Below are 14,093 nucleotides of genomic sequence, written 5' to 3'. Positions count from 1 at the left end.
AAAAAGTAAAGCAGCACCACATTATTTTCAACAAACTCAGACTTGTGCCTGATAGTGGACAGAGAGAATGCGAATTGTGAGTTTCTTCTGCTATAAAGGAATTATGCAATAACGGATGTAAAGGAAGTTTATGAAGCCTTGTTCTTTCTGAATGCTGTAAGATCAAGATGACCACATGACTGGACTTGTTCATATGAAACCTCAATTTTGCTGACTTTTTTATTGAAGATTTAAAGGCTTGCACAAGCAGATACAAGACAAACTCAAAAAGCAAGGGCTTCAACCTGCTGGACTTTCTACCTTCCACCTTGGCTTTTGTCTCTCAGTTAACTTTAGATGAAGGCTGATAAGAGAAGAATAGATTCAAGCGTAGACTTGCTGCCAGTGTGACCTATCAGCCACAGTGTAAAGCTGTGACTTTTTTACTGATTTGTCAGGCAAGCCTGGACATGTCAATGAAAGACTAGTGTGTGCAGAGCTACTCAAGAAGTGTATGGTCACCAGTCCTTATCTCCTGAACACATGTAAGTGCAAACACACTAAATCATTGAAGTATTTCCTTGATATATTTTCCTTGCCTGTATGACCTAGAATCTAAAGGCAGGACTAAACATCAACCGTGTCTAATTCTTCAAGTACTAGTCTGAATGGCATCACATTTGCAAGAAGGTATTGCAGTTCCTGCACTCTAAAAAAATAACTTAGCATGAGTGCAATGCATATGACTGTGTACAATACAACAGAGCCTATGGGTGTAACTAATAGAGATTTATTTCAAAGGCCAAAAAAAGCAGTTCATTACATTAATGGGCAAGTTCCTCATACATAAAACAAAAGAACTTGCTCCAAAACCAATATATTAGATTTCATTGATGATTCTGCTTTGCTGTAGTGTTTTTAGTGTAATTTTACAAGCGGCACTTTTTACCTCTTTTTGTACTTAATTCATTGTAATTCATTGTAGACAATGAATTGAACATTTCATATTAATATGCATACAATAATTGTACTGTTAATTTCTTCTTTGGACCATAAAAGCTTGAGATACTTGCCAAGCACATATAAAAGACAGCAGTGTGACAGATGTATAGCAGGAAAAGAGTGCCGCAGATGAATAAAAGAGTTATGGAGCGGTCATAAAATACAACAGATAGAGCTTGTGTTGGATTTATCTGACAAACATCAGCTTTTCTCACTGTAACGCTGCAGTGAAGGGACAAGCCATTTGCCTGTGTATCTGAGAGTTTTGCATAAATTTACAAACCCTTAGGGAGAATGAGATCCAGGTATCATTTAAAATTAAGATCTAGGCCACATTGATTATGTAGAAACACAAAGCCACAACTGTAGCTTCACAGTTAATGCTGCAATTCTTTCTATTGATAGTGGCACAATAAATCCCTTTAAAAATAAAAAATGTAAATTAAAGCTAACAAGTATCATGTTTTGTCAAGTACTTCTATTCTAGTTTAATATGCAGGGTTCGTGGTGCTATCAAAACATTGCTCTTGACCAATCTGACACAGCAACAGCTCAACCAATGGTGTAAGTTTGGGGTGGGGCTATCTGTTTATCTAACCAATGGCAAACAGGGGGAGTGTTCAGGAAACTTGGCTCAGAACAGACTATGGCTGTGTTCGATATGGCATACTTGCTTACTGCCCAGTACACAGTGCATACTGCCTGCTATTTTTTACAGAATAGTGTGTGAAACAGTATACAATAAGCAACAAATGTTTCAGAGTAGTATGCTTAATTGTCAAACACAAAGATTAATTCAGCACAGCTGTCAAGATTGTTACCTTACAAACTTCTTTTTACAAAGGCTCCAACATATTAGTTTGTTGGCGTTTGTCTGTGCGGTGTGAATTGGCCTTTATTAAGGCCATACTAGTAAACAATATTGCCCAATTGAACTAATGTCATAATTGAAGAACTTTACAGGGGCTATTGGACTGAACTGCATGAGCTGTCTTTAACTGAACAGTATTTTTGGGAGTTACACTAAGTGGAAAAAGTGATATATTCTAGTTACACTAAGTGCAAACAATGATAAATTCTGTTGACACTAAAATAGCAGCATTTTCTTTAGCAACAGGTGTGTAAATAGTAGTTAGGTGGCAGATATTTATACTTCAGTACTGTAGTATATTATAAAACAGTATGCAATAACATATTGAGTGTAAATTATCACAAATTTTATTTGATGAACGCCACGTTATTGGGACAAAAACCTACCTACAGCTAAGCACACTGTATTATTAATTAGGTGTTTAATCTCCACTTTTCAAATATTTACTTCATTTTTTATTGAAAATAAATGCCTTTCTGATCTGGTATGTGATGGAAAAAATGAGTTGCACGAGTTTGACGAAAGGCAGAACCGAACTCGGATCGCTCGCATCAACAGCACACAATAACCTCTGCTAACAAATTGGTCTATTTGTCCTTGGAGAAAAATACACTGTTTCTTTTTAGAGCTGCTTGACAGGTTTGCTTAACTGAAATATTAATTCTATTTATATATTATATTACTGAAATATTAATATTATTATGTAATATCTTTGAAACAATGTATAAAGCGCTATAGAGACAAAGGTGACGTCATTTGACTTGATCGGAAAAGTGCTGTAGAGATTAAAGTACTATTTATGTCCTACAAATGATTTGGTTTTTAGATGCACGTCTTACATTTATAATTACTATTCCCCGCCTCCAGTTCACTCGCACGTTTGAAGATGAAACGTCACATGGAGCGCGTTGCGTTCTAGGAAACAGTATCCCATGCAGCATCTTCAGATGCATACATCAAATTTCAGCAAATGTAGTAGCAGGTAATCCGGGCATTCCACGCATACAGAAAATTCACATACTATTCACAGTATTCACACAGCATACTGCAATATAGTAGGAGTTGTATGATAGTATGCCATTCCGAACACAGCTTCTGTACTGATTTCCATATACTTGAGTTATATTTAGTAGGTCATCCGGGTATTTCATGCATACAGAAAATTTGCATACTCATGCTGCAGAAATAGTAAGAGTAGTATGATAGTATGGCATTTCGAACACAGCCTATATGAACATGTACTGAGTGCTAAGCCACGAGCATTATAAAAGTCTTATTGTAAATAAAGTCAAAGTAATTTGCCTGAACTTGCTATATCAGCATATTTAGTTAAACACACAAATACATTGTCAATTCACACTCTGAACAGCATCCCACCACCCACATAAATTCAAAACTGACCTATTTATCAATGCTGATGATAGTGTGCGCACATACAAAAACAGATTACATATCTCTTAAACAACTTTCAAGCCCAAGCTTCAGTCCCCTTTAATAATCAACCTGGTCTGGATTGGTAATGTGTCCTTGAACGGCATAGTTCACCCAAAAATCCTGTTTGACTTTCTTTTGAACTCAAACTTCTGAATCGTTTGCTTGAGTCTCTTGGTTTTTACTCGAGTAAATGATGACAGGGTTATTAAATGTATTTGCGATGAATATGATTTTAGAAAGAAAAAAAAATGATGAGAATGAAACAAACGGAAAAGAAAACAACAGAGAAAGAGTGAAAATGACAAAAACAGAGACAGAATGCTACATTTGATCAGACATTCCTCATAAACACGCCAAAAATGAAGATTGCATAAACACTGACTGAACACTGACCAAGCGGACCATCTGTCTCCTCCACGCCATCATGTGCCACATTACTATCAGCCTCTGGTATGCTGAGGGTCGTGTTAGCGGTGAAAAAGCCACTGGCTACAAGACACTCAATGTAACTGTTGTCTTAAGAAAGATTTACGAACCTAGTTAATGAAGTTCACCATAAAGGCTTGTAAGCAATCGAATGCAAGCGAGCGGATTGACAGTTTAACCAACAGATTAAAACATGTCTGATCAAGCAACACTTCATTCCACTTTTAAAGAGACTGAGCCATTAAACCTAGAAAGTAACTTGACAATCAAATACATAGGGGTACAAGTGAGATCTATGACTAATGTAAGGCATGTCTTTAATGTTTCCCTCAGGCCTGGTTTGCATGAATTCAACACAGCTTAATTTACTCTACAGCATGTGAATAACTATAACAATCTTTACTGCCATTCAAAAGTTTGGACACACCTACTCATTAATGCATTAGTGCCTGCCCACTTTTTCAGTCTTCATTAAAGTGTTACCATAAACTAAAGGTAAAACACAACATTTCAAACTTTCATCTGGAACAAAAATGCATTTGAAAATCAAATTAAAAAGACAGTGAGGGAAAGAACTACAATCCCATGAAGCATTGCAAATAACAATCAAATTTAAAAATGAGGGAGAAATATAAACATTTTCATTTAAAGGTGTTGATTATACTATATACTACATTTTCATTTAAAGGTGTTGAATAATATATATTATATATATTTTAAGTTTATTTCAAAATGTGCTTATATATACAGTATACTAATATTTAAGTGTATTGACAGCATAGCTTTTCCCTGCAGAGCTTTTTTGGTGCAATCTGCTCATCAAGACTCTCTGATTGGTGGAATTTCAGTACAGCATCATGGGTAATGTAGTTTTTCACCACAAATTCAGCTGTTAAACACAAATAATGCAAATGAATGAACAAATTCAACAAAGGCATTTACCATCAATTAACAACTGTGGAACTCACAGTAGGTCTGTCTCATAAGCTTTATGAGTTATTGCTTTCCCTATAGAGAAGATGAAATTAGTTTTTACTTCCAGATTCCAATTATTTACTAACTTCACAAGGTACAATCTGGGAATGAGTTTAAGAAAAAAGCTATAGATTAAACTGTTTAAAAGTTCATTAAACACAAACTTAGTAAAAGTGGCCGAACGTTTGACTAGTAGTGTACTATAGTCATTATAGATATAGTGTACATTACTATATCACCCAATCTGTGTCAGAGTACGCAGTTCTCTCTGTAGTGATGGGATGAGTTCAGAGACAACTATCAGAACTGACCTGTCATGTGGGACGGGGATGATGGAGGACATGTGCGGGTACGGTGTCTCTGGTGATGGCAGGCGACATCCTGGCTCCCCAGGCCCTCTCACTGGGCTCCGAGCCTCCATGTGGGTTTGATCTTGTAGCCTGACGCCATTCAGGATCAGGCGATGAGCAGGGCAGCCATGTTTAAGGACCCCACCTGAGCTCTGTTCGTCCTCCTCTCTGCCACATGCAAACTGAGAATAAAAGGTTTACCAGTTATGTCATGTGTCCAAAGGAAATTAATCAATTCAATTCTGTTAGTGATAGCATAGTAATATTATTTTGGTTATATTATTTATGAAGGGTTTTGAGGATGTTAAAGACTATGTTTGACAAGCATAATTTTCTCTAGTCGGTAAGAGGTGGTATTAGGGGCATTCCCTTCCTGGAGAACATTTAAAACTTTAGATAGTCCGAGATAAGTCATCAATAACTTTGATCCATTTTCCTGGAAAGGAAAGACTGTGCCTTTTATATGCACTTAAGATAGTGGATGTTAAACCAGGGTTATTGCAGTTAAGTAAAAAAAAAAAAAAAATTCCAAGTTTATTTAAACTTTTTCATTTATTTCTGCTAATGCCAAGGCACTATTTCTCATATTTGATTAGTTTAACTCAGCGGTTCTCAATTCCAGTGTGAAGATGTTGCGCAGCGCAAATCCATTAATGAATGTACCGAAGTGAAAACCGCTGGTTTAACTGAAATAAAACAACTAATACTAAATAAACTAAAAATAATCAATAAAAAATAATAAAAAACTATATAGACATTTAAAAAAAAGTATACAAATGACAAAAACATACAACAAAATTACTAAAACTGAACTAATATTAAAGTGAAAACAGGGATTATCTATGGCAGGGAGTCTCAGTAAACTTCCACAGGGGCTGCAAGATGACTCAAAACCATTTATTATTAATATATCAACATAATCTAGCTCTGATCTAAACTGAAATGCTAAAAAAACTAAATAAATATATAAAAAGCATATTTCACCCCTAAATAAACTGTTTTTTCTTGATTAGCATGCAGATTTTGAGACCTTTGGAATCAAACTGAATTTTGATTAATGTAATATATCACTATTCGCATTTTTTGTTAAGCCACTGTTATATGCAAAAAAAATGTGTATGTTCAAAGCTAACAGACATGGACTAAAAGCAACAAAACTTACTGATTGTTCTTTATCCAAAATTAAATTTGACGTATTTTTCAATTAATGAAGCATCCTATCAGTTATAATATAACTGTCTTCCAGTAGCCTCCCCATTCCTGATGTGCTATATTAAATAATGAGTTATTACGCAATTTAACTGCATACCTCTAATACCAAGCACTTGTATTAAAGCAAAACACCAGCAATCTTAAAAATTAACACGTTGTACTTCCTGATAGCTTAAATGGGATTCAATAAAATGCACTCACGCCCCCAAAACACTCATGCATGAGCTGCATTACAGGCAGTGTTGAGTTGAGTTGACTGCACAGCTCGTATCGGTCAAGTGCAAGTTCACATCAGACCAGATACAGTAACGCTTCATCATGAAAGGGGGCGTGTCACGCACTCCTGCACGCGACAAATTAAACGCACTTCTAAAGTGAACGCTCGTGCTTTTAAAAGAACTGAACGACGCATATGGTTACTTCATCCATATACGATGCATAAACCAACTGTTAACATAATAATGCCACTTTTTTTCCAAACCACAACGTAAGTTACACATGCAAACACTTGTTATTAATCAGTAAATATCCTGGAAAGCCATCACTCGCCGCTGAGAGGAAAAACTAAGCGGTGTTCCTGAGAAAACAAACCCTTCCACCGGCTTCAGCTCGCGGTAGAGACACTATGGGGGAGGGGTGAGTGAATCGGTTAAATGTACCAACCCCCTGCTTTTTTTTTTTTTTTTTTTAAACTTTGAACATGCAAGTTAAGTCGCCATCTTAAACTACGTGCAAAATAGTTACCGCCTCGCTACATTAACGCAGACAACAGTATTAAATGAGATTGCATTCACTCCACTAACACTTTCTCCATGCAAACTTCAGTTTTAATCGAAAAGCAGAGCTGGCATCGTACAACTGCACCAAGTGTCGATTTGACTTGTCTATAAACGCAGCGAACTGTCAAAAAAACCCAAAAAGTGAACGTATGCAAAACTTAAATGAGTATGCATCACTTACTTTCTTATGAATGTAGTGCCTCTCTCTCGTTGAGGTATAATAATGTCCATTTGGAGAGATTTCCTTGCCAAAGTACTTTAAAGCACCTTCATGCAGCGCGTTTGTTTTAAACGCTTTTCCAGTGACAGGCTCGCGCCCCTCATGCGTGCTGTCGCCGGCTCGAGGCTGATCGAGAAGCCGCTTGGAAGTCATTCTCAACCTGGATCAAATATAACTAAAGCAAAATCACCAGCTCTCGGTCGATTTTAGTGCTGAGCAGGATAAGATGCATTTAACAGTATTGTGTGGACTACGACTCCCTGCCGAGAGTGTATTTCACTACGGACACTAAAAGCAGCCGGTAAAAGGGGATAAAAATTATTGTTTTGCTTTTCTCTCTCGCAGAGCCTGACGCCACGCCCACTCTATCCTGCGCGTGCAGCCAAGCGAGATTCGCTCGGCTCCGCCCCTCATTGATTCTGATTGGCTCTCGGCGTACATAAACATTCTATTTAGGCACGCGGCCATCGCAGATCTGCAGCTGATTGGTCGCTCGGGAAACGTCGGAATGATTTTTTTCTCGACTTGAGGAGGTGTGTCTCCATGGTTCGCCGGCCGGTGCAGACAGAGACAGAGAGCGAGAGAGAGAGAGGAAGAGGAAAAAACGCCGGTCAAAATTGACGCACTTTCTAAAAAAGCATTGTTTCTCAGCTTGAACGGCGAAACAAGTCATGAAATAACTCACTCGTCGAACGCATAAGTACACAAACATGAGTGAGAAATACTTTTAATGAGTATTTATGCGAGCTTAGCTTGCTGAAAACCCCCCATCTCAAACCAGCCTAAACTGGTTCGCTGGTTTTAGTGCCTGTCAGTCCGACCAGACTGTTTTAAAGGGGTTTCAGTCGGTCAGGCTGGGAAATCAGGTAAACCAGCTGAGCAGCAGCTGTCCAGACTGGGAGACCAGCTTTTTGTCAGCATAGGTTTTAAAAACCACCACCCTATATGCAGTTCTCACATAAAACAAAGAGCTTGACATTTGATTTGATGCATATTTTGTGGACCTCCTAGACAGGTATGTATTTGTGCAATAAATAATCATTTAACAGCAATTTTCATTATTCATTATGCTGTTTCATTATTCTCCTACCTTATAAACTTATTACTATTAAAGCCTGTTTCCACCACATAATAGAAAAATAAAACAGGTAATTGTGACAATTCTCTGTTTATATCTCACAATTGAGACTTTGTTTTGAATATTTCTGAAAAAAAAGTCATTCTGACTATATTCTCACATTTTTTCTCAGTATTCCACCACAGAAAATAAATTATTTCACATTTCTAAGTTTAAATGTTGAATTGTGAGATAAAAGACATGTTTTATTTAATGTTTTTAATGTTTATTTAATGTATTTAATGCTTTCAAAAATCAAATTCCTCAATAATCATACACATTCATGATATATTGCAGCAGAATAATCAACGTACAACCAGTCATAAGGTGCAACTTTATTAAAAAAGTAAAAACAAATATTTATATGAATGATTTTTTTATAGAAAACATTACAATCTTTTTTTTTTTTTGCACAGAATATTACTAAACAGATTTTTTATTTTTATACACCATACTCTGTGTTAAACTTTGGGTGGACCACACATAAACTCAGTTAAGCCAAGGACATATGCTGGGGAAGCAGTGTTACTATGTACACACTTCACAACATACAACCTAAACAGCAGAAGTAGAAACCTTTCATTGCTTTTTAAAACATCAATACCAGAGCTTTTCTTTTATAATATAGTTATGTTGCATTGCAGTACGCTCTATATACATGCGATTTGGTCTGTTTTGTTATAGTAGAATGTCTATTTCTGTTTAACCACATATGGTTGAGTGAATAAGAAGCATCACGTCAGTCGATACGTCTGTTGAACGCAAGCAGATGGATTTTTAATAGATATTTTATTTACATACTTGCCAATAAATATCATACTTTGGGCATGTCATTTCTCGGCCTCTTTTAAGAACAAACATGATTGAAAAACCAATAAACCCTTGTACAACCTGTACAAATAACACCCTGAAAGATCTCGTTTTCATCAAAAACAATGCACGGCCGGACAATCGGTTCTCCCAGCCTCTCTCAGAAGCGACAACATCAAAAGCACCGATTCGCCCCGCAATGCAAAGCAAGCCCTGTGCTAGAAGGTCAGATTCAGGATTGGGAGGAACCACCGAGCCAAAGCTAAATTGGAGCACACTTCCTCCCTCAATATGGCAAACGTCAAATCTGAAGGACACATATTAATAACGGCAGGGAGGGCCTACAGTTGCTTTGAGACCAGATCCCCAGCGTTTTGGACGAGTCCTGGACCAGATATGTGGTTTGTGCTCCCTGAGAAGATCCATAACCTCTCAGAAGCAGTTGCCTGTGGTGTCTCCACTTCCCATTTGGTGACTGGTATTCCATTTTTTGGCACTATGTCTTATAGTGAGAGGCACAGGAATGAATCATACATTATATCTGATGCACCAGAGAGGAGAAAGAAAAAAAAAAGCGAGAGTTTTTGTTTCCAGAAGCATGCATTGCGAGCAAGAAAATCGTTGCAGCCTATACTTGAACAGAACAGTGGAACACGTGAATGGCAGTGATAGTAGCTTTCTCAACACGTTGCTACAAGTGGAAACGAGTTAACCAATACAATTTCATAAGAAAATAGAGTGCCATAAAAATCTTTCATCTTAGTATATATTAAAACTGACATGACAAACCCAACGTTTCTCACCAGAGGTTGCATGTGACATGGATGAGGACAGTATATTGGTTATTTCTCCTTAATGAACTCTATCTATCCATCCCTGAGCTGATAATTTGGCCCTCTCGAATCCCAAAATCCCTTTCCTCCGGGCCTTTCCTGTAGCCCTCCAACAGACTTCAATGATCTGAATATGCACGGTGTAGTAAAATCACCAATCATGCATTGGAGATGTTTTATTTCATGGCCCTCGGAAGACTTCGGGGATCATCTCGAATGGTTTCCCCTTGCAGAGGTTGCTCCATTGTGCTATTATTTTCCCCGATCCTAATCCAAGCTCCTGTAATGCATGTGGGAAAGGCATTGTTTACAATAGGATCAAGTCACACAGACAGCCCAGAATTTGAGACGTCCTTCCCAAAGACATTTACTAGCAACCATAAGCCTTGTGCTGTGTTTTCCTTGGACACTGTCTCCATGAAATGCTGCTGACGGCTAAGCCAGCCAGAGGCCCAGCGAGCTGGGGAGCAGTGCTGGCACACACTGACCTGAGAACAGTGGATCGAGAGCGACCCCGGCCAAACTAGAAGCCTTTATTGCCCTCTGTACGCACACCGCAACGTTCCAGCACACCGATGCTACAAGCCTCATAAACTCGCATGTTTACAACAGCCATTGAAAATGACATGTTAAGTAGCTAGGCCGAGGCATCCCAAAAAATCTTGTTTTGCTTTTCTTCCTACTTTTCCATTCCGTTAATATTGCAAAAATGTAAAATCTTGTGAGAAACGAGTGGCATATCACTAAAACTACCTGACACATCCAAAGATTGGGCAGAAGTGGCATGCTATAGACGAAATGACCAAAAATCAAAAGAAATTTAGAGCTAATGCACTTACACAGCCATAAAGTGACCTTTAAGCAGGCCCACATGGAATCTGTATCCGCAAAACTCCACAGAAAGCTCTGCAAAAATTTTTATTGATTATTTTATAGGTTGACTTATCATACAGACCCTAAACTTTTGAGCATTAGTGAATATAAAAAATATTATTATATATGTATTTTATTGTAAAGTAATAATAATAGTATCTAATGCATTCAGATAACCAGGTAGCTTCATTAAACCCATTTTAACTCCATTTTCTTAAAAAATACAAATCTGCAGATTCCACTTGGGCCTGACTGCAAGTTACATGCGTACTGAAAAATGACCAGACATACTTTATGTACACCACCTAAACTGTCACACCGCATACATAATGTTTAAGGTGGAAAACAAGAGAAGTTAACTCTGTATTCTTTTGTTTCAGCTAAACTAACACTGTGGTGGTGGCTGGCCGTCTCAAGCTGAGAGAACCAGTCAGGTGTGTTTTCAGAGTGGGAGGGGAGTGGGGTTAAACTGACGTCTCATGTGATTCCTGTGTTAATGTGCGGGTAGTGCTCACACGGAAGTGGGATTGACCAACAGTGTGTACATTGTGATTTTACACAACCAATCATATGCTTGGAAAAATTAAGATTTGTTTTGTTCCTGAAAGAAGTTTCTTAACTTCACCCAGGCTGTATTTTTGACCAATAATAAAGAAATATTACTACAATTTTAAATGTTTTCTATTTGAATATATCGTAAAATGTAATTTAATTCTGTGATGCAAAGCTGAATTAATTCTGAAGGATCATGTGACATTGAAGACTGGAGTAATGATGCTGAAAATTCAGCTTTGCATCACAGGAATAAATTACGTATTCAAATATATTCATATAGAAAACAGTTATTTTAAATTGTAGTAATATTAAACCGTTTTACTGAATTTATGATGTTTTTGATCAAATAATTGCAGTCTAATTGAGAGACTTCTTACAAAAACATAAAAAAGCTTAATTACTCCAAACGTTCAGCTGGCAGTGTATGTAATCAGATACAAACTCCCCTGTGCTACAGTGAGTCTTAAAGTCATATTGAATTTAACCCTGCAGTAAACTATCATTAGCAACTGTAGCATTGTGGAAAAACCAGTTTAGATCCCTGGATTTTGTGAGTATGCCTGTCAGCTAAAAACAGCCCGGCTGCAGGCCTGGTTCAGCCAATTCAGTGTTGTTTTGTCTGCATGAGTGTTGCAGCTGATTGTGCACTCCTATGGTAAGAATAAATATACATTGGTTGTGTGATTATGTAGGTTGGTGTGTGTTTGGCAGCTGTAGGCTGTGTATCTTTTCATTTGTCAGAGGGCTGCAGTTTGTTTTTTTCCCTCTGTAGGTGTTTAATTTGACGGTTTAAGTCAGGCTTTTTTATAGCCCCGTAACGTACATTTCCATGCCGTCGTTAAAGGTAAAGATAGTGGTGGTGCTTGCTGCGTTTGCTCCCTGCTTCACGTCGCCGATAGTCTCGTAAAAGTTCTCGCAGGTCATGGCTCTGCCCGGACCCTGCACGGGTTTCTTTTTAGGCTTCAGCGTGTTGCTGGCCAGCTTCTCCCGTTTCCGGTGGGAATCAATTGTGGCGTAGGCCGGGTCTGACTCTTGTGCCAGGCCCCGGGGCCAAGTCTTCTCACCCACAGGCTCGTAGCAGGGCTCCTCCTGGGGGCCGCTCCCCCCCCACAGTTCTTCCCCTGCAGCAACGGCGGAAGGCCAGCCCGCACCGCACCGGTCCACCGCTGGGGACACAGCAGAGGCCGTCGGCCTGCTATCCTCCTGGCTTTGACCCTGCTGGTGTCTCCTCTTCAGGGTCTTACAAACAGTAGAGTACATGTCAGAGATCTGAGAACAGACAGAGAGAGAGAACCGCAGAATGAGAAACACTTAAGAGCCTGCCAAAGATCAGCTTTGCCAAAGAGGATTTCGTAATAATAACCGTCCTGGGGCGCATTCTCAAGTTACAGTTATAGTGCTGAAGGAGTTACAAAAAAACACACTGATCATTTCATTTCATTGATCAGTTCATTTCCACCAGCAAATGCTATCTACAACTTGCCTATGCAGTTACTAGGGTGTTCTGGTTGGTTGCTAGGCTGATATGAGTGGTTGGTTGTTCTTGGAGTTTGCTAGGCTATTCTTGATGGTTACATGCTTGCTAGGTTGTTTTTGGTGGTTGTTAGTATGTTCTGGGGGGATGCCTGAGTAATGCTTTATGGTGTTCTGTATGGTTGCTAAGTGTGGCTGCTTGCAAGTTCCAGGTGGGTGCCTGGGTGCTGTTGTATGTTTATTAGGGTGTTCTGTGTGGTTACTACAGTGTTCTGGATGGTTGTAAGGTTGTTCTTGTGGTTGCTAGGGTATTCTAGGTGCTGTTCTGACTTGTTACTAGGGTGTACTAAGTGGTTACTATGTTGCTCTGGATGGTTGTTAGGCTGTTATTGGTGGTTGTAAGGGTGTTCTGGGTGTTTTGGGTGGTTAATAAGTTATGCTTGGGGGTTGCTAGGGCGTTTTAAGAGATTGCTAAGCTGTTCTAGGTGGTTGCTAGGGTTGTTAAAGTGGTTGTTAGGTTGGTTTTGTGGTTCCTAGGCTGTTATGTGTGCTAGGTTGTACTAAGGGATTGCTAAGTTGTACCTGGTGGTTGGTATGATGTTCTGGATCATTGCTATGATGCTAAGTGTTTGCTAGGGTATTCCAGATGGTTGCTAGGGTGTTCTAAGTGGTTGCTACAGTGTTCTGTGTGGCTACTAGTTGGTTGCTTACTTGCCTCATCTTTTTGATATTTGTTTATCTCCATCAATATCTCCATCAATTTAATTGTTATTCTTTATAATTTTTTTAATCAGGTGAACTGTTTAAGTTTTATCACTTATAAAAGTAACAGCATACCACTTCTCAACAAGACCATAAGTATCATTCACAATACATCAAAAATTTATCAGATTTAGTGGTTTGATCAATAGTAATAGTAACAACTGGTTTAACAAGGTAAAAGTAAAAAGGCAACAGGACAGATAAGAGTTAACACAACACAACCTCTAATATGCCTGAAGTTGTAGTAAACGCACTACACTGATGCCTACAGCACTGAGTGTTTGACTCGTGTGTCATAGTGTGTGTGGTAACAGGACTCTACTTGCACACAGCAGAAACATGACCTACTTTAGCTGTGATCGACAGAGCCAATGTAAACGCTCTTATCTGTTACCTAACCTGCAGATAAGCCTGTTAAACTT

At 38.5% G+C, this 14,093-nt stretch overlaps 2 protein-coding genes across 6 annotated transcripts in view; both read right to left on the bottom strand.

The window, feature by feature from the left end:
* Positions 1–7,610, bottom strand: part of LOC306859686 (zinc finger protein 704-like) — a 59,828-nt gene extending 52,218 nt beyond the window's left edge. For all 4 annotated transcript variants that reach the window (XR_013783325.1, XR_013783326.1, XM_079400860.1 and 1 more), the window contains exons 1-2: positions 7,210–7,610; positions 4,999–5,219 (exon numbers count right to left, since the gene is read on the bottom strand). Coding sequence is in view for 2 of the 4 variants with exons in the window: in XM_079400860.1 (XP_079256986.1) it covers positions 4,999–5,219; positions 7,210–7,401 (413 nt within the window). In the remaining 2 variants the exon portion in view is untranslated. The remainder of the gene's footprint in view (positions 1–4,998; positions 5,220–7,209) is intronic.
* Positions 7,611–11,282: 3,672 nt separating this feature from the next.
* Positions 11,283–14,093, bottom strand: part of LOC306859497 (uncharacterized protein) — a 49,852-nt gene continuing 47,041 nt past the window's right edge. For both annotated transcript variants that reach the window (XM_079400538.1, XM_079400539.1), the window contains exon 7: positions 11,283–12,705. In XM_079400538.1, the coding sequence (XP_079256664.1) occupies positions 12,241–12,705 (465 nt within the window). In that variant the 3' untranslated portion in view covers positions 11,283–12,240. The remainder of the gene's footprint in view (positions 12,706–14,093) is intronic.

The sequence above is a fragment of the Barbus barbus genome (genome assembly GCF_936440315.1).
Source record: "Barbus barbus genome assembly, chromosome: 40".
In the NCBI taxonomy this organism is placed as follows: domain Eukaryota; kingdom Metazoa; phylum Chordata; class Actinopteri; order Cypriniformes; family Cyprinidae; genus Barbus; species Barbus barbus.
The sequence above is the reverse complement of the archived record's forward strand: the minus strand, read 5'-3'. Positions and strand labels throughout refer to the sequence as shown.